We start from the raw sequence: 25,152 nt of genomic DNA on the forward strand, positions 1-25,152 counted from the left end.
AGACGGCATGGTATGATGGATTGATGGATGAATAGATGGGAGAGGTACCTAACGAGACGTATCCCGGACAGGAGAAAAAGAGGGAGAGAAAACAAAGTAACCATGCGGATGTACTCCCTCCAAAAAATAAAAAAACAAAAAGAACGCCTCGCCAATCCGAACCCCTTAGCTATGCAGCCGAAAAGGCGTAACTCATAATGCAAACATTAGAGATAAAATCTCACACATAAAAATGGTATTCCCCACTACCACACGTCGCCATGAATTACAATCACAACCAACGCAACGCCTTCCCCCCTAACCCCTTTTTCCTCTCCTTTCTTTTCTTCAGGCGAAGAAGTTCGTCGCTAGGTACTTCTCGTCGAAGCTGACCTCCTGGTGCATGACGACGTCGAGCAGCCAATCGGCCGCCACGATGCGCGGCTCCATGTTGCCTTTGCGCGCCATGTCCTCGAACTTCTTCCACAGCTTCTTCTCCTCGGGGCTTGTGTTGCTAAGTAGGTACACGGGCTCGGGCCCGCCCTCGTCCTCCTCCGGCGCCGTCGGCCGGATCGTCGTCCCGCTGCGCGGGCCGTACGTCATGAACACGGCGCCGTTGGCCTCGGCGATGGCCTGGTAGCCCTGCGGGCCGTTCTTGATGTTGGCCGTGCAGTATATCGGGACCCCCCACAGGAGCCGGCCCTTATTCACTCGCGCCCTTTGCACCGAGGTCTCCAGCTTGATCCCAAACTTCTTCTCGTTCTCCTTGTCCTCGAGGATGAAATCCTGTGGGTCTAATAGCTCCTTCGTATCTAGACACTCTTCGATCCAGCTCGAAGATACGATGGTCGCACCCTTGGATAGGTTGCGAAGGAACTTGACTGTCCGCACTAGATGCGGAGCTACGAGATAGTCACATTGTTGGCCGTCTGTTACAACGGCGATGCCGAGCTCGCGTAACTTTTTCTGCTAGGATGTTAGAAGAAAAAAAATACAAGCAAATTGCCCATTAAACTTACTCGGTCTGCGTCCTCTTTATATTTCTCATTAACCCACCGCTGAAACCCAGTGAGGACTACCCTCATATTAATTTCGGGAAGTGACGGCCTCGCTTTTTTCGCCGGCCGCTTCTCGGTCTTGCTCTGTTTGTCTTCGCTTCCCGTACTTGGGCTCGAGAGGCTGTGTCGGTTCAGATTCTCCCGATCAATGAAGTCTGCTGCTCGCTTGCCGCCCCAGAGTCCGTGACCATCCTTAAGTCCTCGTTTCTTCTCCTTTTCGTACAGAGCAATATCGGGCGCGAGGACCGATAGCCTATTTAATGCCTTGTCCTTGGCGCTACGGCTCGAAGAAGCCGTGGAGGGTGTCTCGTTTTCTTTACCGGCACGGACGTGGCGGGCCTTAGCCGGCGTCTTCAGCTCGGACGAGTCGCGGCGCTTCCGCGGCGCAGGCACCCCAAATACTTCGGCGGTTTTCTGCGCGTACTCAGCATCGGTATCCTTCATCACGTCGAATTCTTTGTGGGCCTGGCGCCCAATCACAACACCTTCAGCCGCGCCATCGGAAAACGAGTTCTCATCGGCGATCTCCAAAATCTTGCGTCTCCGCCTAGATGCCGGTGTAAGGTCCTCCGGCTCGCCGGGATAGTACAAGTCTCGCAGTTTCTTCTCGTCGAGGAATGTCTGACCGATAACCTCGCCAAGATTTGTACGGGCCGGGAAATGCGTATATTTGGATACCGTTACGCTTTGCATCTCACACTTTGCGTAGCTCTCCTCGATCCAAAGGTGGTTGACCATGTGAATGTTCCAGTCTCGCGCAGCCTCGCATTTCTCGCTGTTGTCTCGCGCAGTAATAAGATGGGTATTTTCGGCCTTCATAGTTTTCGTATATAGCGCTCCAGTAGCATTGATCAGATTCTCCAGGTATATGCGCGCCTCCCCTCCGTAGTTTGACACCGTAATCCTCTTGCCCTCGAAACCGGGAATGCCGCGGCGTGGAATAGGGTAGTGGAGAAGACGGCGTAGAGGGGATGTCCACTCATTGTGGGTAATTAGGTGGTATAACCATGACAGGTTTCCTACGGTCTTCCCACTCTGCGCAGCACATATGTATTGTGGCCCATCACGATATTGGCAGATGAACCAGTCACAATCGTCGACGCTATCAGTCATCTCACCCCCACCGTCATTGATGAGCCCTAAAACGATGTTCCTGAGTCGGTCTCTAATCGACAAGTCTGATGACAGCATGACTTTCTTCCCATTGAATACAGTAAGGATACGTCGATTTTTCACATCGTCGTCGGAAGGACTGGATAAATAATCCGGTCGAGCAGAAGTGGCGAGATGTTGGCTTGGGGGTACCTCGATCGCATCCTCGGGATTGGCGCGGAGGTACTCGGGGTCAGGTAAAAGATAGGGGCTTTCGTCAATTCGTTTTCCCAGCTTGAAACAGTCGTCAAACCTTTATATACCAGTTAGATGTCTCTCTAACAGGTTACATCCAGAATTCAGAATAGGCTTACCAATGAGGAAGAACAATTTTGCATTTAAGCTTCTTTTCCGTGGCCAACTGGCATTTAGGATGGTCCATAGAGAGGGCGCAAATATGAGTGGTTAGCTTGGTGACACTCTCCGAGTCCATTCCACCCATAGCCATCGTGGCACCAACGATAGCCTCCTTGTCGGTAGGTGGGATATCGGCGCAGGATAATACCACATCGGAGAAGATCATCCGAGGATCGGGGGTGAACGGGCGTATCTGAGCTTGCCTCCCCTTCGCTAATGACGCCGTGATCCACTTAGATTTCACAACGGGGATCATCATAGCCGTCGCTTCGGTGTATTGCGGGAAATCGATAGAATTGGCGATCACGTGGGTCACTTGCGAAAGTGGCAAAGATCCATCGCGTTTCGCTGCTAGGACTGAGCCGCCGAACTTATCGATACTACCAGATAGCTTTTATTTAATAAGAGTGAGTATAGGTTCATATATAATATGTTTATTGCCGATTATAACGTACCTCATTGATCAATTCTTCGCCTAAGTCCTTACTAGGGACAAATACAAATGTACAGAGATTAAAGAGTCGATTGGGCTCTTCTTTCTCTTGCTCCGCCATATTTCAGATATTCGACGCGGGATTAGTTATTATGAGGGGGGAGTTAGAGGGGTGTCAGTAATTCAATACATTCGTTCCTCTCATAGATCTGGTATCTTTTTCTTATATTATGAGAGGAGGGAAAAAAGAAAGTTGAGTAATACGACGAATCGTTTGTACTAGTGCGTACTAGTAATTACCTTAGGTTAGGTGAGCTGTCTGTGTTACGTGTGTATCAAGGATGGAAGAAATGGAATCGACATCAGTCCAGCAAAGAAAGAAAAAAAGGCGGGACGGGGGTTGTTTTCTAGAATTGCCCGACGCGTCCTGGGGCGATGTACTTAACGCGAGAAAGAGTCGCGGTCAGCTGATTATAGTGGTTCTCCTTACGTGCATATTCTGTGGTAGCCTAGGTATTATCGTTAAAGGAATGTTTCATTGGTTGCATCCCAAGGGAATGTGGATTCAGAAGATATTCCCCACTTCCACAGCTTTCTCGAAAATACGTACCTCCTATATAGGTACCCAAGTACCTAACCTAACCTAACATATACCTATACCGCGCATCTCGCTTCGAAAGCCCACCTCTCTCTCTCTCTCTCTTATAACGTAGCCACTGCAATAGGTAGCTACGGGGAGCCGTAACATATCCAGCGGCCGTTCGGTACGGTAACAAAGGAGCGGTGGGTCAATGGACCATTCGGGATCATGGAGCCGTAAGCCAGGCGACCGTTCCGTATCTTGGATAGTGGCTGGCCGTCGTTTGGTACCTATCGTAAAGTTGTAGGCCAAGGGTGCGTTCGGTATCGTAGAACCAACTTAAAATTTCGGGCTCTTATGTTAGGTACCTGAAGGGTGGCCTCATGTTATGGATAAAATCAAGATAATGTCACGTCGACCGGGATATCCAACTTCACCGGATATCATGATAAGAACTCTAGCTCCAAGGTCTTAGTTGCAGAACAGGAAAGACATTAGATTGTACCATCATAAACTCGGCGACTTTACCCGGGCTCAAAAGCCGGTACCATGATAAAACTACCCATGGGCCCATGTTCTCGGAGGGGAAAACAGATAGGTTCACAATACTTCATTTTATTCTTAGGATCAACAATCGACGATGCCTCACCCCTATCACCTACTCCTGGCACTACCATTTGCACAGTCGGTCGCCCAAGCAGGGCCTAGCCGACAATTATCATCCCTTGAAGAAACACGATCCTGTACCGAAGCCTCGGCAACGACGTTTTCACTCAAAGGTGTATTTTATGTTAGGGTTGAGACATCACCATATGCTATAACCGCATTCCCCAATTCGACGCAACTTGCGTTCGAAGTGATCAATAACGCCAACGGCGTTTCGACTGGGTGCAGCCTCCAAAACGTCCAACACGACAACGTATGGCCGGACTTGAGCAATTACTGGTTTAAGTGTTTGGACCGAAGCTACGAGGTAGACGGATCCGAATATCCCATAAATACAAGCACAAATTTTCTTTGGGACGACAGCTGGAAATTAAGAGTGAATCAGACTTGGAATTGCGATGGCCAGTATGATTGTTTCCATACCATTTCTCCTATTCCATCCCTCCCTTCCCCCCCTCTCTCGTCCAGCATATGATAGTCGTGTGACGTGAATGCTACTGACTGTTTTAAATCTAGAACCATCGTAAAACAAGTTGCCACCGCAACGCTTAAGCCGACCTGCAAAGAGACTTCCTCGCCCCAGCAGTATATAGAGAATTGCGATATTTCTGATGCAGAGGTCCCAGCAACGGACCAGCAATAGGTTTCGTTGATGAACGATAACATTCTACTCCATAACCGCAAGGGTTCCCGTATATAAGCCAATCCAAATACAAAATGCCAATTGTACATTTTCCGTTTCGCAACCCATCCCGCACCATACAAACCGTGAAATTGCAACCATAGAAGCTTATAAGCTACTCGAATTCAGAATAAAGAGAAGAAGAACAAGAAGAGACGGAGAAGTAAAGCAGCCTTAAGGGGTCCCTAGCTTTACTAAGCTTGACCACAAGTCGCCAATTTTATTCCCAACTTCCTCGATCTCGCCTTTAACCATGGAGCCGGCGTGCTTGCCTACATCAGTCAACCAGGTGACACCACGGTACGCTCCGTACGCTCCTATAAGCGCTGCCGAGATTCCGAAGAGGGTCCAGAAGAGTATCTTTATCTTCTTCCAGCCTCCCTCGGCGTCGAATCGTACCGTAGGTGTTGAACTCTGGTATCCAGCCCGACCCGAGGTTCCATACGTGTATGCAGGATGGCTGTTCGAATAGCTGCCTGGATAGCTAGAATACGAACCGCGAGAGTATGATTGGGCGAGCAGCGGATCTCGTTCGCCCCGGACAGCGGTACGGGTGTACCGGGACAAGTTTGTGTTCGCGGTCGGCACGTAGTGGAGGCGGGGCGGGCTCACCGCAGCACTTTCCAAATGTCTTTGAGCAGATACATACTCGCTATAGCTACCGCTACGCTCTCGAGCAATCGGTATGGCTTGGCCGTAACTCCACACGCGACCAGGGGAAGAGACGGTACTCTGCGAGGGGTGGGGAGCCGGAGGAGTAAATTTGGAATAGTCGATTAAATCTTGATAAGACTTTCGCGACAAGATATATTCGGGTCCCCTACGCTCGTAAGGCCGCAGGGACGCGACTCGAATTCGGTACTGCGTTTTCGTCTTGACATAAGATTTCTTCCGCAACGCGAGCGCTACATCCTCGAGACTAAGGAGCATCCCATTGTCCGGATGCGGATCATTGGGTCGTATCGGGATATGTTCGAGCCTGAGGTTCTGATCACGTTTGAAACGAGTCTTGAGCTCCGTCCCCTTTAGCGAGGTGATCTAAAGTCACGGCGGTCAGAGCAAGGCAACTACACAGGAGGGGGCAGAGAGAATCGAGCCTGTAGATCTCGTATAAGAATAAAAAAAAGCATACCATGAGATATGTCACCTTCCCATCTTCTGCCTGTGGTGATAGAATCACCACGGGATGGTTGCACCTGTCTGCTTCAATATCGGACCCGCAGTCCTCTCGTAACTCGGTTTTCGCAGGTAGCCATAGTATACAACCTGCCAGCTGCTGATATGATCGTACCGCAGCAACCTCGCGAGGCTCACGCGACCCTCTGCGGACTGACGTTACTGACGCTGCTGTCACGCCAGGCATTTATGGTTTATAGGGACACCGGGTCGAGCCAGGCTTCCCCAGATAGTAATTCATAGATAAGTTGTTGTAGGAAGTGCCGTTTCAGCTTCTGCGGCGTGGGAAGCTCCATGTTCTTTTAACTTGTAGGTAGGCGGGGTGATGTGGTATTTTGGGGGATTAGGAATTCAGCCTGGGCACCTATGAGGAGTGGACGCGAGGATCTCGACTGACATGTAGTGCGACCAATCTCGGCGACCCTGTGACGTTTAATACGTTAGATAAATTTGCACGCACAGCCACGTGTTGCCAACCACAGAGAAGACAGGGGGAAGATCAAAGGGCAGAGCAGAGCCTCGCACGAAACCGGCAACCATCTTACCTTAAAGGCTCATTTTCATTTCGATATACGCTAGGTTTATGTAGTGTCCTGTTGAAAAGAATACATAACTTTGAGTCCATGTAATGAGGAACCGGGTTCTAATTCTACTTAGGATATAAAAAAGGAAGAGATGTGTATTGAAATGAGTGGTTAAGGGACTTAGGTACTTTGGACGCAAGTACATGATGTCTTGGCGTAGAATGTGAGGTATGTAAGAGACAATTACTACACTAAGTGAATATACAAGTACAGCTCATTAGGATAGTATTGTTGTTATCTGGATATCATGACAACTAATAAGGAAATCAGCTTTGAGGGATGTTAATTAACTTATCCGCCCTCTGCATAGGTGCTACCACTTATGAGTTATGAGTGATTAATAGTTGGTGCTGATGAATGAGATGAGAGACTAATAGTACTAGGTATATTAAGTAAGAAGGCGTATATGAATCAAGCTTCTACCATCACTTATGAGACAATAGAGTTACTCAAACAAGTCCCTCATACAGTTCATATGCCGTGTATTTTACTAAATGTTTCATTAGTCGGTAATATAACAATTGACAAGAAAAGCCTCTATGTGAGACATTGGGCTGTTAAGTGTAGTCGTAGGACAGCATAGTGAGATTCTGACTGGTTCATCTTCGTGCGTACCTATGCTTGCTGTTCGCCATCTCCATACTAACCTTAGTGTTAAGAATAGGACAGAATATCTAATTGTATATAATTTATACAATTGAAGATCTAATATTTAATGGCAGTGAATTAAGTGATACTCTCTAAGGGATAATTTACTTCACTATGAATCATGTACATCCGTGATACCGGTGATATCTGCATCACGAAAAGGCTTCCAAGACTATGCCGTTTAAACCGATTTAGGTACCTGTTTTTAAGCTAAGAAATTAGCTGCGGTTTGGCGTTACGCATATAATGGAAGCCTATCGGTGTTAAGGGTGTTAACGATGGAGGATCTCCACCAACTATGCTACCGTACTTATGACTCATTAAGTTGGTGATGTTGAAAAGTTGGAGTGTTTGAGTTCTCTATATATATGTACCTTAGGTAGGTACTTACTTACCTTAAGGTACATAGTCAAGACCTTTTGCTAAAGCGAAGTCTTGTATACATAAATCACTTAACTTATCTCTACCTTTTCGTTAGCATAAGCTTAACTAGGTACCTACCTAGGTAGGTACTACAGTCTCTGTCAAGATGACTCTCATTATCCACCATCTCGGCGTTTCGCAATCAGATAGAGTGGTCTGGCTCTGCGAAGAGCTTGGCATTGACTACGAACTTAAGAAATACGATAGATCACCTATCTGGGCCCCACCGGAGTACAAGGCCCTGCATCCCGTCGGGTCGGCTCCGGTCATCGAAGACGGGAGCGTTAAACTGGCCGAGTCCGGCGCTTGTGTTGAGTACATATTGCAGACGCGGGGAAATGGGAGATTGGTCGTTGCGCCTGGGAAGAAAGACTTTGCCGAGTATTTATATTGGTTTCGTAAGACGAGCTGACTCATATAGAATATCTACATGTGATACTTGGGGCTGACAATAGGTCTAGACTTTGCGAATGGTACCTTACAACCTGCGCTAGTATCGGCTCTGTTATTCTCCCGGGCGGGGCTAGGAGACGACAACGAGAGCGTGAAAGGAAACGAGGATAGGCGAAAGCAGCTTCTCAAGTTCATGGATCAGCGTCTTTCCGAGGTACCCTGGCTCGCGGGTGAGGAGTTTACAGCGGCTGATATTATGAACGTGACTAGCCTTACGACAATGCGTTGCTTCATAAAGTACGACCTCAGCAATTACCCAAACATTGTAGCTTACCTTCAGCGCATCGCTGCTCGGGAGAAATATAGGCATGCGATGCGGAAAGGAGACCCGGGTTTAAATGTGGACGAACTGACGGCAGCATCTCCCCCGCCGCTACAAGAGGCTGTTGCCGCAGCGTTTCGAGCGCATGGACACTAAGCAACACAGGAAAGGCCGAGGAATACATAACGTGTTTACCTACCTTTTTATTAGAATATCCTCTCTCCTGCGTCGGGGACGTTGCGCGGCGAGACGGATGGTAGTCAATACCACCTCGCCACTCTAATGAGTCGAGTCACAGCTCACTGCTTTCTTGCTCAGGTACAAATTCGAAACGGATTCCAATAGAATAAAAGAAAAGGAAACAAAATAAAATAACAAGTCCTGTACTTGAAGCCTGGAGGGGTGCCTATTGTCTTAAAGCGTGAAGTTGATAAGAATAGCAAATTAAATGTAATTGGGTTAAAGAACGAAGATTCCTCCTTCTTTGCTGGGGTGATGTTAATACAGTATTATGGATGAGGAAACCTACTCTATACTTGTAAACACCTCATTTTTAAAGAAGGATCAGAATCCATACTATGTAAAGAATGCTTAATGAGTTATAATATTTCAGCTGATATAAGTTGTTTCGTATAAGTCTTGATTGAGGCTTTGGTGGAGTGAAGGCTGGATTAACAACAACAATATCCAGTAGGACAAGGGCTTCGTGGAGGAAGAAAAAAAAAACAAGAAAAAAAAAAAGGAAAAAACGCCTCGGGAATTATAAACTCCAGGGTCCGAGACGATAATTGTTCAAGCTGTCGGTCCCGAATGACGTTATGAACCAGGATTATTTGTTTAGCTGCAGAGAGAGCTCGGCTTCTGGCATCTCGATGATCCCGTCCGTAACGCGAACATGCAGTAGCTTCGTGAGACGCCAAGCTTACAAGTTGAAGTGCTTGATGACCATAGGCATCGTGGGGCAAATCCTGCCGGACAACAACGTCTTTTTCGGATCAAGTTCGAATAATACCCAGAGAGGAAATAATAATCAGGCACTTCGACGGTCCTCGGAAGACCGAGTCTCCCGCTTGGTCGCATCATGCAAGCAAGCCACTTAAAATCTGGATGCTTTTCCAACACGTTGATTTGTCAAGACTCTGATCCGTCTTTTGGAGGATTTGGTTCGTCGATATATGTGGAGTATGTACTTCTGTCTTATGTAGCTCACAACTTGAAGACATACTCCTAGCCACTAGGTAGGTCGGGGAAGAGGTATTCAGGGATGGAGGTACCGGAATTTTCGGTCAAAGGAATTTACTATTCTGTTATTTATCTGGGGTCGATGACCGCATCACTTGTACGGCTTTAAATATGCCTTACCTTGGGACTTCGTTCACGACTAGAATCCGAACAGGTACGTATGTGTTAAACTACCTACCTACCTTAGGTACCTAGGCAGGATTTGAACATGTCTCAGTATCTCGAGAGCGAAGCTTCGTTTGAGGGCCATCTCATCGGGTTTCTCTATCGTCAATGGCTAATATACCGGAAGCCAATCCCTACGGGGATAAACGTGTCAGGCCAAACAGCTATCGTGACAGGCTCCAACTCTGGCCTCGGGTTTGAAGCTGCGCGACAGCTATTCCAGCTTGGCCTCACACACCTAATCATGGGGGTGAGATCACAAGCACGCGGTGACGCTGCAGCCGACAAGTTGAGGAAAGAGTTCCCAGAATCAACCATATCAGTTTGGCTTGTCGATATGGAGTCGTACGATTCCATCACGGCATTCGTAAAGAAGTGCGAGACGCTACCTCGAATCGATATCACGATATTAAACGCTGGCATACGGTGCGATAATTTCACGACTGTCAAGGCTACGGGCCACGAGAAGACCTTCCAAGTTAACTACCTTTCAACAATCCTCCTAGCCATCCTGCTGCTTCCGGTCCTGAAATCAAAGAAGTTATCGTCCAACAGCTCGTCACCTCCCCGACTCTCCATCGTCACGTCGGATACTTCATACTGGGCGGACCCGCTCAAAGCAGGACCGGTCGTACCACAGTTTGACATTCCCGAAGAGTACAAGCCGATGCGGTCTTACCCGAGAAGCAAATTGTTGCAATTATACTTCGTTTCCAAGCTTGCGGAGCAAATCAACGCCGACGACATCATCGTCAATGCATCTAATCCGGGTTTCTGCAAGGGCACGCAGTTTGGAGACGGCGCCGTCATGTCCTTTATAAGCAGTGTAAGATTTTGGATCTTCCAAAATCTCACCGGAAGAACGGTAGAGAGTGGCGCCAGCGCCGTTATCGACGGTATCGTTGTGAAGGGCAAGGAGAGCCACGGGAGCTATGTTAGCGACTGGGGTATCCGACCGTATGCGTGAACACCCATCTCGTATAGTAGAGGCACTTGACTAATTCGAAATAGGTACCCTAAGGTCTTATATACAGAGGAAGGGCAGGATATAAGAGAAAGAGTATGGGAAGAGACGTTGGAAGAGCTCAATTTCGCTGGTGCTTCTAGGATTATTGAAGAGGTGAAGCGCTGATTTCGGACAGTATTGCTTTGCATAGCATGTTCTGGCTCATGAAGCGATTTTTAACCACGATATTGACGTGCTGATACCATTTAGATAGTAGATTTCGTTTAGGATAGGGGGTACTTAGGAATCGACTCTCACTGAAGTTTATTCATGTCGTTGGACACTTTCTTCATAACGATTCCTAAGATTGAAATTAACATAACAAGAATGCCGTAGGTGTTCCCGGATATATGATCTGGTACTTGAAATGTCGTCAAACTAGATTAGGTACTTTCGCGAAGCAAGGGGTAATGTTTGATGAAGGGCATTGATATCATAGAAAGGAGAATAGATAGGGAACGATAGCGTATGTATGGCATAACCATAAATTGACCAGTTCAATTCAAACTGAGATGAAATTATATGTCTTAGATTTACCGTCCAACCAACCCCCTCCACCCCCCCTTTTTTTTTTCTTCTTCTTCTTTCGCTTGTGGGTATATCACCGTCTCCGCTGAATAGTTATTTGTATTAACTGAGAATATCGCATCGCAATTGTTAATTCATAAAATCATGAGCACCTTAACCTTGGCGGTAAACCGATACTAGGTTCCAAGTCAAACAGCCCCCTTTCTCCTTGATGGCATGGCTCCCGAATCCATGCTCTCTTCCCTCTCAATGGCGTGCATCTCCTTCTCCACCTGTCGGATATCGATATTGGCGACTGCATCCGCGCCGTCGAAGATCCACGCGATCTCCTCCAGCGTAGGCCCTTTTGTCTCAACATAGAAGAAGTAGACAAACGCCAACTCACAGAAATCCCAGAGCTATGCCAGAGCTTTATGTTAGCCAATGGGCTATGCGGAAGGAGAAAGAAAAGACTTACAGTATAGAAAAGCATGAAGTTCCAGTGCTTTGGGAATCTATTCCAAGCGATCTTGTTAGTCTGGTTGCTTAACGCGAGGATGGCCTGCACTGTAACGTTCATGATCATCATGCCCTTGGCACGTAGCTTAAAGGGCAGGACTTCGAGCGCGTAGGCTATCAACAGGCCCGAGAAACCGATATCATAGAATATGCCGAACAACCAGATAAATACCAGCTGTGCGTATCCAGAAGCGACGTTGGTCATGTCCGAATTCTCATAGATTGCGCCGCAAATAGTCCAACTAACAAACGAGACCACCATGCCAGACGTGGAGAGTAGAAAGAGTGGCCGTCGTCCAAACCTATCGACATTCAATGCGGCCAGTATTGTCACGATAAGATCAAGAATCGTCTTGCCGCCGCTCAACTAGGGAGAAGTGTCAGCGCGAGGAAATAAGCCTTGGGATCAGGACATGTTGCCTACAGCCAGCTTTTGGTCTTGAACTCTGATTCCAGCGCCCTCGTAGACAGTGTCCATATAATTAGAAAAGAGCGCATTGCCACTGTACTGGGAGATGACACCTAGGGATACAAGGATTGCTAACCGCCACAGGTTACCTTTAGTCCGTAAGAAGTCGAGATAACCGGCGGCGCGGGCATCCTGTTTCTCCATCCGCATTGTCTCTTTAATTTCGCGAAACTCGAATTGGACTAGAACATCGTGCTTGTCGCCGCCTGCGTGATACTTCGCTAGGATCTCGAGGGCCTCTTCATGGCGGTCTTTTGCGATGAGATAGCGCGGTGACTCGGGGATCCAATAGATGAATATAATCTGGATCAGCGAGGGTAGGATCTGGATTAGGGTGATCGATCTCCAACTCCAATCGTTCCGGATCTGCGCGGTGCCCCAACCAACCCAAGCAACCAACAGGGCGCCCAGATTCCACAAGCAGTTGTAGACGGCAGTGACGGGTCCACGATGTTGAGGATGGCAGATCTCCGTCAGTAGTAGAGGAGAAGCCATCTGCGATAAACTGTTACCAAAACCGAGAATCAAGCGACCGGCTATAAACACTGCAGTCATATGTTAATGGGTTGGGTCTATGCTTGTTGACGACTTCCTCCTCTAACTTCACACAAACACACATACTCTCGTATCCATTGCAAAATGCAGATATGCAACCTCCTATTATCATAAAGATGCACCCGATGGCTATGGATGTCTTGCGGCCCCAATTGTCGGCAACATACGGCCTAAGCTCTACGTTAATGTTTCGTGGCTGATAGAGACGCGTAGTAGAAGTCATACGTAAGGAAGAAACTTATGATACTCCCGATATTGAACATATTCACGAGGAGTCCTAACCAGCTATCTGCTATCTCCTGGGGATTATCCGGCCCAACCTGGGTCCTTGGGAAATATTGCTTCCATCGATCGATCTGCTGAGACGTATTGACTAGCATTCTATGTGAGGTAGGCAGCTTGTCAGTCAAGTATAGGTCAGATGGCAGTCTCGGGTATTCGTTCATCATCTTACCCGTCATATCCAGTAGTTGCTGAGGCTATCATTAAAATACATGCCCATGCGTAGAGCTTCCGAAGATGTGGCTCCTTTGTCCAGTATACATATTCAAAGACGGGTTCCTCTCTATGTGCTAACTGCTCGTGTTCTTCCTCATGGCCGTTGACTTGGGGGTGGCGAGAGCGGGCCATATTGATTCTTCTCGATTTGCGTTCTCATATATGGGCTATTGAAGTGCGATAACTTTCGAGTTCAAGAACTTCAACTAGTTCCAAAACATAAGTAAATATCTAGGCGGTAGACGAGTGAAGCACTCGCGGCATGAAGAAGGATACGATGTGAATTGAGTGTTATACCCCAGGGCAGTGGCTGGGGTTACTCATTGAAAAACATAACGACCCTGGGCTTGCCCATATCTTCCATTAAAGAAGGCATATCATATATATGTTAGCATGAAATTCAACCCTTGTCGTCCTACCCTAAATAGTCCTGTCATTACATTATTGCGGTTACAATAGTCAATGCATGTTCGATAATGCGGGGATAATATAGAGATGACCTTGGAGGGTAGCAGTTGGGGAAGGCTTTCGACTAGGATCCCGAGTAACTAGCGGTCTATCAAACCGACAGCCCGGCTACGATGTCGTCTTGACCTCACATGATCATACCCCAAAGTAAGGAATATGTCTTTATGGTACCCATGAGACATACGAGTCGCCGAGTTGATATTTTTAGGAAGCACATAGTAATCAGTTGTGGGGGGTGACCACTTCGAGCACTGTATGAGGACGTCTACTATAATATGGATCTAGACATTGCAAACCCACGACTATTTGCCATTAAGTCCACGACAGCTCAAGCGTAATGAGCCAGTAGACTATTAGGTAGCATAGAAAATCTGCATAGCAGCAAGAGATCCGCTTCCCCAGGTTATATGCTATGTATGCATGTCAGAGATGATCCATGATAGGAACATGGAAGAAGAGTCGCGACAATGAGTGCTGGTGCTGGACCGATCTCGCCGCCTATCATTCCGGCATGACGCTCTTTCTAGCCGAATAACACCCTACCTATCCGGGTTTGGGGGGACGCGAGACCTTGCGTGGGTCGTTTGGATTTGGGAGAGAGTGTCAGAGAGTGTCAACAGTATGAATGGATTGAGTACGGAGGCCAGCTTCGGCGACATATCCTCCACTGCGTACGTGCAGCATGGGAATCTAGCCAACGACTGAATTATAATTGGAGGTATAGGTTGTCTGTCCGGTGCAGTGTCGTAAGTTAGCCGTGGACCAGAAAAGGCCCGGCTGGTTATTCTGGCAAAAGTCGGAATGAAACATAACGAATCTCTCTAAGGGGAAACTTGGCAGCGGAAGTACCAGAAAAGCCAACACGATCTAGCCAATGGAAGTTCAATATTTACATCTTTTTAGGTAAGGTAATTCCGAAAGGAGAGAAAAAGCTGGCTTTTTTTTTTCGCTTGGCTCTTTTTATAGCCCTCTCGAGTTCTGTTATTGATCAAGGGAGGTGAAAGCCGATGGAAGTTAATAAAGCGAGAACACTACTTCACAGGATGTTACGCACCTAAGCTGAATCACCCCAAGTTGAATGAATCACTTTACCTAACACGCATCTAGCATCCTCAATAATAAGTAACGAAGTAACGAAAATTGGTGGTAACATTGAGTAAAGCTACATATCTCCTATAGGATTGCGTAGTACCTAATACACAACAGACATGGTACACCTATTTAAATGACAAGCCCAGGTTGCTAGCATCCAGGGGATCCTAGTTGAAATTCGCCCGATCGTCCTAGGTTTTTTAGCACACAGTTATATATCCAGACGTAAAGTTGTGATTTGGCTTGTTTCTTACACCTTTTCCAACTGGAGCGTACCTAAACCAGCACAAGAAAGTCAGGAACCACAATAGATTGCCAAGTTGTCTCTCAGCGCAAAGTAAAGTTGAGAAACAGCGTTCCTCCATGCGACTTAACCATGGTCCAACACTACGCAGTACCGTCCATCTCGCTGTCGGAGTTGATAGAGTTCACATATGTCGGCCGGAAACTGCTATCATTGGATGACCTCTCCAGGTTGTTAATACTGTGCATGGCTCTCACGAGCTTGTCCATTTCTGCTTTTAGCTGTTCCCTCCTTTTGGCGGTGTTCATATCTTCCTCCATTAACCTCTCATACAGCCCTGAATCTAGAATATTGTTAATATTATTTGGAAACTTTACCTGCTAGGTTGATCTATGGGGATTTTGCTTACCAGATTGGCCGAAGATGTAAAACTTGGAATCCAAGTAGTCGTCAAGCTGGCTTTCTCGGTACGTGCGGAAAAGATGCGAATTAACATTCATCGTCACACCTTCTACGAACCGCGCTGCGGCCACTACAAATAAAAAAAAGGTTAGCAAGGTGAATCGCGTTCAAATAGCCACTGGGAACTCTTACTCATGTAATATCCGCGAACAAAACCGGCAACCTCAATTTCGGTATCGTAAGGGTCTTTCCCAGCCTTGGGTAGAGTGGCGTCAAGTATCTTACGTTCCTTGGCTTTCTCCTCCTCGGACATTCTTTCTAAACTCTTAATTGGATATTCCCAATCGATGAGAGTCAAAGCCTTCAGACGAACAAGTCCGCGCATGCGCGAGAGTTGTTCCATTTCCTGTGCCTTGTAACGATGGAACGCATCGTCGTTCATCATGTAAAGCTGGTAGGTTTCGGAGTCAAATATCTCTGCTAGGCGTCCCCTCTGGCTGGCGACCGTCTCGTCGATAAATTCGCCTAGATACTTTCTACAATCTTTGAAGATCAACCGGCTGCGCAATGACTCTAGAGAGCTTTCGAGGGCGGCGTTAGCCGTTTTCTTTAGGAGCTCCGCTGTTTTGCTGATATAAGTTTCTAGAGGCGCTTGCCACGTTCTGACTGCCTTTAAACATAGATTCTCGCGAACTTCGTCTGGGACCAAGTCTCGGGGCATGCCGGGCCTCTTCTTCGATAAAATTTCTCGGCGGATTTCTCTAATGTCCATCATTCTTCGACCAAGCTGTGAGTATTGGGTGAAGGGATCCAAGGGATTAGATCCTAAGCCGATGACCACAGACGGGGTACGTGACACCCCCATTGATATTTCCTCGTTCTTTACCGGGGTTGCTGCATTTTCTTGGCGCTGGCGCCTGCTGGGCGTTGTGAGGTTTCGCATAGTCGAATCAGTAGGTCGAGGCCTATGTGGCGTCGGCGTGGTAGGTTCTGAATCAGCTCCAGAAATGTCGATTGTTTGGCGCTCTGAATCTTTGACTGAACAGGTTGGTTTTATTCTGAATATGCAGTCTTGGAACTGGCTGTTCAAGGCGTTCCATTCAGCCGAGAACGCAGTATTCCGCATCGCGCTTTTCATCTGGTGAAGAAAATCGAACAAGCTCTTTTTCACCTCATGTTCCACATTAGGGGGGAGTTCGGGCAGGGCAGCCAATTCGCTCTCAATAACTTTGAGACGTGTGAGAACCGTGTTTTTGATCGAAGGAAGGCTCTCAGTAAAGGCTTCCCCTAACTTAGACGATAGGTACTGCAATACGCTTTTAGTTAGCTTTGTCTCTGTTCATCTATCTTGATAAAACTCTTCCAGGTGTATAATGATAACTAGATTAACCGGAAGCATTGGAAAGATTAGCCGCTTACCATTAGCAGAACTTCGACGCCGCAACGGTCCTTGAACTCGGCGAATTCGGTGGGCCATTGGATACCGTTAATCTCGCGATTGAAGAAGAGTTCTTCCCATTTCGCTGCATTCTCTAGCGCTTGATCCGGCGGACGCGATGTGGCAAAGAAGCCATGTCCGACGAGCTGGTTGTCATTGCGGAACATAGATAGCCAGTTAGAAATATTCTGAGGAGGAAGTTGGTCCGCCTTCGTCATGACACCGATGGTTCGACGCGTAGCCTTAGCTCTGCGGATGATGCTTAAAGAGATAGAGTTCTCCACATCAACGTTCATTGGAAGAGCCCACATAATAATGGCCTTGTCCCGTTTGATATAGTCAAGAGTAAGATTCTCGACGACTTTTACCACGTACATGTCTTCTTCCTTTTCTGGAGATTGGAAGACTCCGGGCAAGTCATAAAAACTCAGATCTGGGAGACCGGGTCCTCTCATCTCTAAGGCAACGATGTTCGGAGAGAATTGTGCATCCGTCTCCCGAGCCGCAACTGGAGAAGTAATAGGTTAGTCTATTGCCCAGCATTGATGAAAGGGTCGTCGACCTACCATCAAGGGGCGTTTCTTTAGCAAAGGCACCTTCGCCGGGTATGAAAATCTCGAAGTTACGGTTGTGATTTAATATAGCAATCTGGGCCCAGCGGAGGACTTCCTCAATCTCAGAGGGATTGAAAATTGTCTTGAATGGTTTTATTTCCCGGTGGTTATTCGCAACCCAGGGAGGGAACGGCGTTGCCAACGTAACGTCTGATAGCTCCGGTTTACGATCGGGATGTGGCTGGAAATCATAATCTTGTTGCAGGGAGACAGTGCATGACCAATGATCGGTCTTACTACTGATCAAGCGAATATGGAGAGGGCAGCGTGTGCATACACCAGCGCTTCTCGGGAGGTTGATGCGAGCCAGCCCAGACATTAAACTGGACTTGCCAGATGACTGGTCGCCAACCAGAACAAGTTCAGGAAGGGGAACAACGTCTAGAGGGCCCATAGTTAGCGGCTACCTCTTTGCTAGTCTAATTTGGGGTACGAAATATCCCCTTAACATGTCATTGCTTGATTTGTCTTCTAATATAAAGTGATGTAGGAGGTAAGAGATATGAAATAAATACTACTTACGAGATACGCCGAGCGTCTGAAGGTCCCCAAGTGTATCATTACAAGCTTTCTGTCTAAGTCCAATGTCGGCAAAGGTGTGATGGGAGAAACTCTGTTGTAAGAAGCTAGCATCGGCGTTCTGCGATACTGGCGAGCCTTGCTGGCGGCTTCTGAGGCTGTCTTGGCGATATCTCATTTCCATGAAGATGGGTTCAGTCTCATCGTCCCTTCGCTGAATCGTCTCAGCGCTGGCTATAATATTGAAAACGTTTAGCAACAACGGAAATGAACAAGTAAGCAGAAGCTGGATTCATTACTCACGCGCAAAGGATCTATTGAAAGTTCGCGCCATCGAGTGATGACTCTCACTGGGAGGAACTTTCCGCTTGAGCGGATTGGGGGAGGGTGGTCCCATAGTTCCTGATCTGGCACTTGGTGCTGGGGAACCACCACGTTCGCGTTTGACGCTGCTATCAGGTCGGGGCATTCTAAGCGATGAATTAGAGATGTCACCATGTAGATAGAGGCTTAACATATTAGTTAGTCAGGGGAAATTATACCTGTCGTCGTGATTATATTGCTGTAATTATCAAAAACCAAGCTTGAATAGGTATAAGACAAAAAGCAATCCTTCCTATATTTAACAAGGTAAGATGCTAAGGAGTCGAGTCACCAATAGGCTAGGAAGCCTGACGTAGTAGTATAAGAATAGGTGCAGTGATAGAGGCAGGCTGCCAAGAATTAATGATGGTGAAAACAGTGCAAGTTTTGAAACTGTTCACTTTTATCAAGGGCTGAAATTAGCAGTAAAAAGGGGCACGCCGAGCACATGAATATCATATGGATATCATATGGAGATGGATATTTTAGGGAAAAGGAGAAAAAAGCAGAGAAAACGATATGCTCGGGGTGGTAAGAGTGAGAAAGAAGAGGAAAGGAAATGATGGGGGAATGATGTGGGAGAAGAAGCAAAAGAATAGCAGCTTGATTGAGTACATTGTAAATGCATCAGTTGTGAACTTGGACTTGAGGTGGCCTCTGAGAGATAATGAAGGTTGTTAGGGCAACCCGCCTAAAGATGGTCAAAGCACTAACAGACACTATCTAAGTACTGAGTATTGACCTGGAATTCTTCACGCATTTAAAACTGTGGCAGATCTTGGAGTGGGGTACCACCCGTTTTAGTACTCTGGTACCTGGTCTAGGACCTGGATGTGTGCATATGTACCTAACCTCTTACTTACATACAATTACAGGTACCTATATAGAGTGCAACCTTACTGGAATTAGGCAGCCAATCTTCGACATAACCAATACAAACACTTTGAAATAGTTAATTCGCTATAGTAAGGGTTGCACTGAAATAGCGGACCATCTAAACAGAATATATACCTGGGTGCTGCAAATTCTCGTATTATTAGAAGACCGGGAAGAGTCGACTTGTAAATGTTATTCATTCGGGTACTTTTTTACATGAGGTAGAAAAGGGGAATGAGCTTCAACTAAATATATTATATCAAGGTATCTAAGCTGCGTCAACGCAACAGTATCTTAGGTAGGTACAAAAGTAGAGAACTAATCAAATATTTACTTTCCGATTATATAATGTATATAAGATAGGTGAATTTATAATAGTTATACCTGTTCAAAGCCTCCCTTTCCAGCTTTGGAATTTGTTCAGCCTATATATAATGCGTAATACGGCCTATCAACAATTTCTGCGCTCTATAATATTTAAGCGCCTTACCTCCATCCTCACATCCCGCAAATTAACCTCTGTGAGTCTCGTTTGATTGGTATCGAGTATCAATTGGGCGACTGCTTAAATGAATCTGACCATGACCTTTCCAAGGTTATATTACGATAGATAGACATAACTCGAGGTAGTTCGACCGAGTTAGACACAAAAGCCGCTCAATAGTAGAACATGCATCGAATAATACTTCGTACAAATCACAGCACGTATGCCTTGTGCTTTATCCACTGGAGTCTTCGCGATTCGGCCATCTATTAAACAAACGTTAGCTATGATTTGCTGTCAAGTTGGCCATCTCATACCCGGTATTTCTTCCTATGATCGGCCCGCCTTCCTCTTCATCTCGTATTCTCCTCCAACCTTCTCTATCTTCTAGCTCAATACCAGGTGCAGGATATGGCTCGTCGCACTCCCGACTACTCAGACGCGGCCAGTACCTCCTGTAACTAAAAACCCCAACTGTAAGTCCTAGAGCAGAACCCACACAGACGTCATACACATCGTGACGATAGTCTTGGCATCGACTGATGGCTATCATGGCAGCTCCAACTAGAGGCGCAAGGCAGACCAACGAACGCCCGAGATCTTTCCTATCGCGAAATATTCTTAATTGGCCAGCCAGGAAACAAGCCAAGTATCCGAGACCGCTAAAAGAGAAGCTAGAATGCCCCGAAGGAAAAGACCGCCAGCCGTCGTGAAGAGTGTGATGATCCGTCTCGGTACAGACGTCAATGGTCACCAAGACGTTCGGTTTAGTACCGGCGACGGGCTTGCATCGCGCGATCAAATCTGGTCTGGGGCGACCAACCGTATTTTTTACAATGTCGGTGAGGAACGAACTGAGGATAAGGGCTATGGCGAGACCAAGAATGGCGCTGTGATGCTTGTGGAACGAGGCTCGAGCCAGGCTATTGTATAACAGCAGAAATCCAAGCGGGATGAATAGGGCGTAAACAAAGTTCAACCAAACTGGCACCCGCTCGATTTCGGCGTGGGGGAATGATATATTCAGGTTGTTGATATAAAACATGCGGTGGAAAGGTTCGACGAAAAATTGAATCAGGAGGTAGGCCGTTAACAAGCCAGCGAACCCAACGTAGTCAGGGGCGTATGAATGCTTGAGTACCTAGGTTAGTTTCGTTACGGGGGTTTCTAATAGAGATGACTGCATAGGTATAGGTAGTAATAGAAAAAGTCGTTAACGTACAGTCCAGAACCTGGTTATAGATCCCAGGATTCCTCCTTGTTGGAAAGAATCGTTTCGCGGTGTCATGGCTGCGATAGCTACAAGTCACCGTCCACGTATAGCTTTGAAGACACCCCACAGCATTTCTCGGTATCGGAACGAGCACCTGGGTAATATATAACAAAACAAATTGGAAGAGAATTAGTAAAAGAGAATAATTATGTATTCGTTTATCTGAAGTGAAAAGAGATGGTCTAGAAAATGATGAAAGATTGAGGTCGCGTGCCAGGCTAAGGAGGTCTACAATGTACCTAAGGCTACGGGTACCTAAAGTATGAGATCAGATGAGATTGAGTTGTACCTAACTGTGACAAGGATGACGGGCGTTTAGTGCATTTGCCCTTACCTGCCTTAGGTACCTAGGTACCTAACTCTACATCGGTAACTCTGAGCTGCGCCCCACCGATAGAATTATGTAAAACCAATGGGATCCTTCACCTCGGTGAGTTTTGAGCCTTGAAACTTCATTTGCTATCAATATCAATTAAGACTTGGTTGAAATATTACATACGCCCTGTGTTTTTTCTTTCCTTTTCTTCTTCTTTTTTTCTTGATATATAACCTAAACTACAGCGCCGTTCGTCTGCGACGCCTCATAATATGTTGAAATCAACGTATAAACCCTCTCAAAACCAGCTACCGCCTCTACCTCCGGGCTGGACAGAACACAAAGCTCCCACGGGTCATACTTATTACTACAATGCGGCTACAAAACAATCCACGTATAATCGCCCGTCCACGTCGCCTCTGCCTCCTACTCCTGCCGTTCCACAGCATTTCCCCCAAGATCCTCATGCGAGTTTTTTCCAGTACTCCAGCGTCCCTCAGCTTTCCGACCCCGCGACCGCGAATGCCTTCCTCGCTCAATATGACCCTGCACACCAACGTCACATACAACAGCAGCAGCATGGCGGCCGTGGCGGCCACCGCGGACATCATGAAGGGAAAGATCGACCACGCCCTCAGCCGATAGACAAACCGAAATCCAAAGTTGCCATACCAGGTTGTGAGCCTTGGCTGCTAGTGTATACCAAGTATGGCCGCCGCTTCGCTTATAATCCCGTTAAGAATGCGAGCTATTGGAGGATACCTGAGAAGGTTATGAAAGGTATTCTAGAACTAGATATCAGAGGAATTAAAGAGAAGGCTACAGGCGAGCATGCGGGAGTGACAGATGCTAAGGTATCTACATCTCCCTCCGCAGAGCCGGAAGGAAAACCCTCTACTGCAGAGGCCGCGGCAGGAATAGGGGAACAAGTAGAGCTAGGTTCGGACTATGAAGAAGTAGAGGTTACGGACGATGAAGACGAGCAAGAGGAAGATGACAGAGAAATTGAGGAGGGGGATCGAGATAGTGAGCGCCCTTCGAAACGACAGCGTACGGAAGAGCCTACCGAAGATGTGCCCGTCGAATTCAACGAAGACGATATTGCGTACCAGTTACAGGCAATGGGAGATGATTACGGTCTGGATCCGGGCGAATACGACGACGGCAATCCCGACGCGTGGCCTGAAGGTGCAGAAGGTCTTCAGCTATCTGAGGCAGACGCGAGGGAGCTATTTAAAGACCTATTGAATGACTACGGCATCAATCCCTACTCATCATGGGAGAAACTCATCGAAGAAGGTCGCATCATCGATGACGGACGATATACCGTGCTCAATACGATGAAAGCCCGCAAAGACGTATGGGAAGAATGGAGTCGCGAGCGAATACAAGTTCTTAAAGAGCAACGGGCCAAAGAAGAAAAGAAGGATCCTCGCATTCCGTATCTGGCATTCCTGCAACAGAAAGCAACGCCAAAGCTCTACTGGCCCGAATTTCGGCGCAAGTATAAGAAGGAAGCGCCTATGCGCGATACCAACTTGAGCGACCGCGACCGCGAGAAGTGGTATCGCGAACATATCAATCGATTGAAGTTACCTCAAGACACCCTCAAAAAAGATCTAACTACGCTTTTACGTAGCGTCCCTCTCCGTTCTTTCAATAACAAGACCCACCTAGAAAACCTACCTCCTGAAATACTGGCTGATTTACGCTACATCAGCCTGGACCCGCAGATCCGAGACCCCTTGATAGAGGCATATATCCAGACCTTAGGGCAGCCACCTGCCGATGACGGGGTTGAAGAGGATGACGAGGCAGCACGGAAGGCGAAAGAGGAACGGAGAAAGCGGGAAAAGGCGCTTCAAGAACGAGAGCGTATTGTCGCAGAAGAAAAACGAAAGCAAAAGAGGCAACTAGAACTTGGAAAGGCAGCCCTGAGAGAAGAGGAGCGAGAATTAGAGAGAGCCATGCAGGTAGGGAAGAAAGGCCTACAGAGTCAACTTTTAGCTGCGAGTAAGGTCGATGATAATGCTACAGGGTAAGTTTACATATTTTCTACCTTAGGGTAGGGAGGAGGTAGATATAATATAAGCAGAGAGCGAAAGTTGACTCTTAGCAAGAATATGATTAGTTGCGATGACAGAAATCTCCGAATTGTTCTGCGGTATTATTTTAATTGAATATTTACACGAGTTAGGCTATGGACTACCTCTTAACGAACATTAGGTACGACTACGTTGTAGTCACTAATATTCCCAAAATTCCTTCACAGCCTTTCTTTTGTCGGTATCTTCTCGCCATCCGCTCAGAACAGCCAGTTGTCGAACCAGGTGACGGCCTGCAGGAAGGCTTGCTCTTTAGCAAAGCGCTCATGCTTCTTACTGGGATCGCAACGGACAGAAAATCCGTGGACTACCTGAGAGTACAAGTTGATCTGGTAAGGGAATCCGCCTTCAGCTAGAATCACTTCCGACTTGTGGCGCTTCTCGGCCGGGAAGATCTGATCCGTCTCAGCCGCCGCGATGGATAGCGGTGCCTTGAATCCTGCAAGCTCATCCTCGTCGACAAAGGACGGGTGCGCAATAAAGCCAGCTTGGATACCATTCTTATGGTGACGGGCGACGTACTGGAGAAATGAATGTTAGTAACTTGGACTTACACATAAGGCAGAATAGCCACTTGGTTTCAAATAGGTACCTTTGCTCCGAAGCAGTAGCCGGCTGCGCCCAGCCTCTTGACGCCCTTCTCTTCCTTGAGATACTTAATGGCAGTTTCAATAATAGGGTCTACAGCCTCCGTAGTGTGCGGGTTGTCACCGGTAGAACCCTTGGCCAGCCAAGATGTAAAATCGAAGCCTTCGGGACGATTTAAGGGTATGGCGTCGCCTTTAAAAGGATCAATGATGAGCGTCAGATAGCCGTTAGCGGCGAATTGGTCAGCAAGGAGCTTGCTGTTCTGCCAGATGCCGATGACGTCGGGGATAAATAGGATTGCAGCATCTTTGGCGGCAGAGGGCTCAGGAGTAGCCAAGTAAGCTTGGTGTTCGCCCACCTTGATATCTGCACCTGTAGGCGTGCCCCTAGACGACGATACGAGTTAGTTTTTAAGTGTATAATGAAAATTGATACAAAATATAAATGTTCTGGGTAGGTAATTGTATATATATGCCGGTTAAGTGTGGGAGTCAACTCACTCGTGCTTGACGCCCTTATAGCAGCACTCTCCGGGGGGGTTTGATGCCATCTTGAATCGTTATATGCGAATTTATCTTTATTATATATGATTGAATTTGGTTTTTGATCGTCGAATGGAAGATATTACGACGTAACGTGGGCGGGAGAAGTATTATATGTCTGATAGCAAAAGAGGAGGGAATAAATGACGAAGCGCGAGACGAGAGGCTTAAGTATAAAATTGCCGCTAACAAATTCTTTAGTCGTTAACCGGATCTATCAGCATGATACCTTAGGTACCGCTACCTAGGTAGGTAAACATTACAACTTTAGGTATAGGTTAGGTGAGGTAAGTATTCTTTGTTTCGCGTTATCAATACCTTAGTCTTCCTTTCTGAATATAGGTATTGTATGTACAATGCATATCCTAGGTACCAATTGTATTATACCTTCTACGTAATGACCCCCGCTGCCCC

The 25,152-nt window shown here is 47.0% G+C and overlaps 10 protein-coding genes across 10 annotated transcripts; 4 read left to right on the forward strand and 6 right to left on the reverse strand.

Moving 5' to 3' along the window:
* Positions 1-262: 262 nt before the first annotated feature.
* Positions 263-3,210, reverse strand: F4812DRAFT_44120 (BRCT-containing protein). The gene is made up of 4 exons (XM_047935219.1): positions 3,002-3,210; positions 2,504-2,937; positions 999-2,442; positions 263-945 (listed from the first exon to the last, which is right to left on the reverse strand). Exons 1-4 carry the CDS (start codon positions 3,098-3,100, stop codon positions 328-330), a joined length of 2,595 nt encoding a protein of 864 aa, XP_047795569.1. The 5' UTR covers positions 3,101-3,210; the 3' UTR covers positions 263-327.
* Positions 3,211-4,199: 989 nt separating this feature from the next.
* Positions 4,200-4,868, forward strand: F4812DRAFT_455069 (uncharacterized protein; the record flags this gene model as incomplete). The annotated part of the gene is made up of 2 exons (XM_047936763.1): positions 4,200-4,630; positions 4,742-4,868. The coding sequence occupies 2 exons, from the start codon at positions 4,200-4,202 to the stop codon at positions 4,866-4,868; spliced, it is 558 nt and encodes a 185-aa protein (XP_047795570.1).
* Positions 4,869-4,890: 22 nt separating this feature from the next.
* Positions 4,891-6,449, reverse strand: F4812DRAFT_44130 (uncharacterized protein). The gene is made up of 2 exons (XM_047935227.1): positions 6,040-6,449; positions 4,891-5,945 (listed from the first exon to the last, which is right to left on the reverse strand). The coding sequence occupies exons 1-2, from the start codon at positions 6,268-6,270 to the stop codon at positions 5,082-5,084; spliced, it is 1,095 nt and encodes a 364-aa protein (XP_047795571.1). The 5' UTR covers positions 6,271-6,449; the 3' UTR covers positions 4,891-5,081.
* Positions 6,450-7,673: 1,224 nt separating this feature from the next.
* Positions 7,674-9,144, forward strand: F4812DRAFT_412131 (glutathione S-transferase). Its single transcript, XM_047932688.1, has 2 exons — positions 7,674-8,136; positions 8,200-9,144. The coding sequence occupies exons 1-2, from the start codon at positions 7,845-7,847 to the stop codon at positions 8,607-8,609; spliced, it is 702 nt and encodes a 233-aa protein (XP_047795572.1). The 5' UTR covers positions 7,674-7,844; the 3' UTR covers positions 8,610-9,144.
* Positions 9,145-9,166: 22 nt separating this feature from the next.
* F4812DRAFT_412138 (NAD(P)-binding protein) lies at positions 9,167-11,343 on the forward strand. The gene is made up of 2 exons (XM_047932689.1): positions 9,167-10,817; positions 10,872-11,343. The coding sequence occupies exons 1-2, from the start codon at positions 9,904-9,906 to the stop codon at positions 10,990-10,992; spliced, it is 1,035 nt and encodes a 344-aa protein (XP_047795573.1). The 5' UTR covers positions 9,167-9,903; the 3' UTR covers positions 10,993-11,343.
* A 239-nt stretch (positions 11,344-11,582) lies between these two features.
* On the reverse strand, positions 11,583-13,546 carry F4812DRAFT_455073 (sugar transporter-like protein; the record flags this gene model as incomplete). The annotated part of the gene is made up of 6 exons (XM_047936764.1): positions 11,583-11,792; positions 11,852-12,259; positions 12,317-12,906; positions 12,983-13,086; positions 13,142-13,297; positions 13,371-13,546. The coding sequence occupies 6 exons, from the start codon at positions 13,544-13,546 to the stop codon at positions 11,583-11,585; spliced, it is 1,644 nt and encodes a 547-aa protein (XP_047795574.1).
* Positions 13,547-15,013: 1,467 nt separating this feature from the next.
* On the reverse strand, positions 15,014-19,160 carry F4812DRAFT_412146 (P-loop containing nucleoside triphosphate hydrolase protein). The gene is made up of 8 exons (XM_047932690.1): positions 18,734-19,160; positions 18,495-18,661; positions 18,195-18,425; positions 17,625-18,053; positions 17,040-17,566; positions 15,813-16,926; positions 15,628-15,750; positions 15,014-15,561 (listed from the first exon to the last, which is right to left on the reverse strand). Exons 2-8 carry the CDS (start codon positions 18,658-18,660, stop codon positions 15,362-15,364), a joined length of 2,790 nt encoding a protein of 929 aa, XP_047795575.1. The 5' UTR covers position 18,661; positions 18,734-19,160; the 3' UTR covers positions 15,014-15,361.
* A 261-nt stretch (positions 19,161-19,421) lies between these two features.
* Positions 19,422-21,456, reverse strand: F4812DRAFT_412149 (PAP2-domain-containing protein). Its single transcript, XM_047932691.1, has 4 exons — positions 21,137-21,456; positions 20,232-21,046; positions 19,546-20,180; positions 19,422-19,495 (listed from the first exon to the last, which is right to left on the reverse strand). Exons 1-3 carry the CDS (start codon positions 21,200-21,202, stop codon positions 20,150-20,152), a joined length of 912 nt encoding a protein of 303 aa, XP_047795576.1. The 5' UTR covers positions 21,203-21,456; the 3' UTR covers positions 19,422-19,495; positions 19,546-20,149.
* A 150-nt stretch (positions 21,457-21,606) lies between these two features.
* Positions 21,607-23,676, forward strand: F4812DRAFT_44361 (uncharacterized protein). The gene has a single exon (XM_047935414.1). The coding sequence runs from the start codon at positions 21,776-21,778 to the stop codon at positions 23,543-23,545; it is 1,770 nt and encodes a 589-aa protein (XP_047795577.1). The 5' UTR covers positions 21,607-21,775; the 3' UTR covers positions 23,546-23,676.
* F4812DRAFT_44372 (dienelactone hydrolase) lies at positions 23,660-25,081 on the reverse strand. The gene is made up of 3 exons (XM_047935423.1): positions 24,697-25,081; positions 24,201-24,582; positions 23,660-24,129 (listed from the first exon to the last, which is right to left on the reverse strand). The coding sequence occupies exons 1-3, from the start codon at positions 24,744-24,746 to the stop codon at positions 23,809-23,811; spliced, it is 753 nt and encodes a 250-aa protein (XP_047795578.1). The 5' UTR covers positions 24,747-25,081; the 3' UTR covers positions 23,660-23,808.
* Positions 25,082-25,152: the final 71 nt, after the last annotated feature.

This window comes from Daldinia caldariorum, assembly GCF_022478825.1.
Source record: "Daldinia caldariorum strain CBS 122874 unplaced genomic scaffold F4812scaffold_1, whole genome shotgun sequence".
Lineage (NCBI taxonomy): Eukaryota > Fungi > Ascomycota > Sordariomycetes > Xylariales > Hypoxylaceae > Daldinia > Daldinia caldariorum.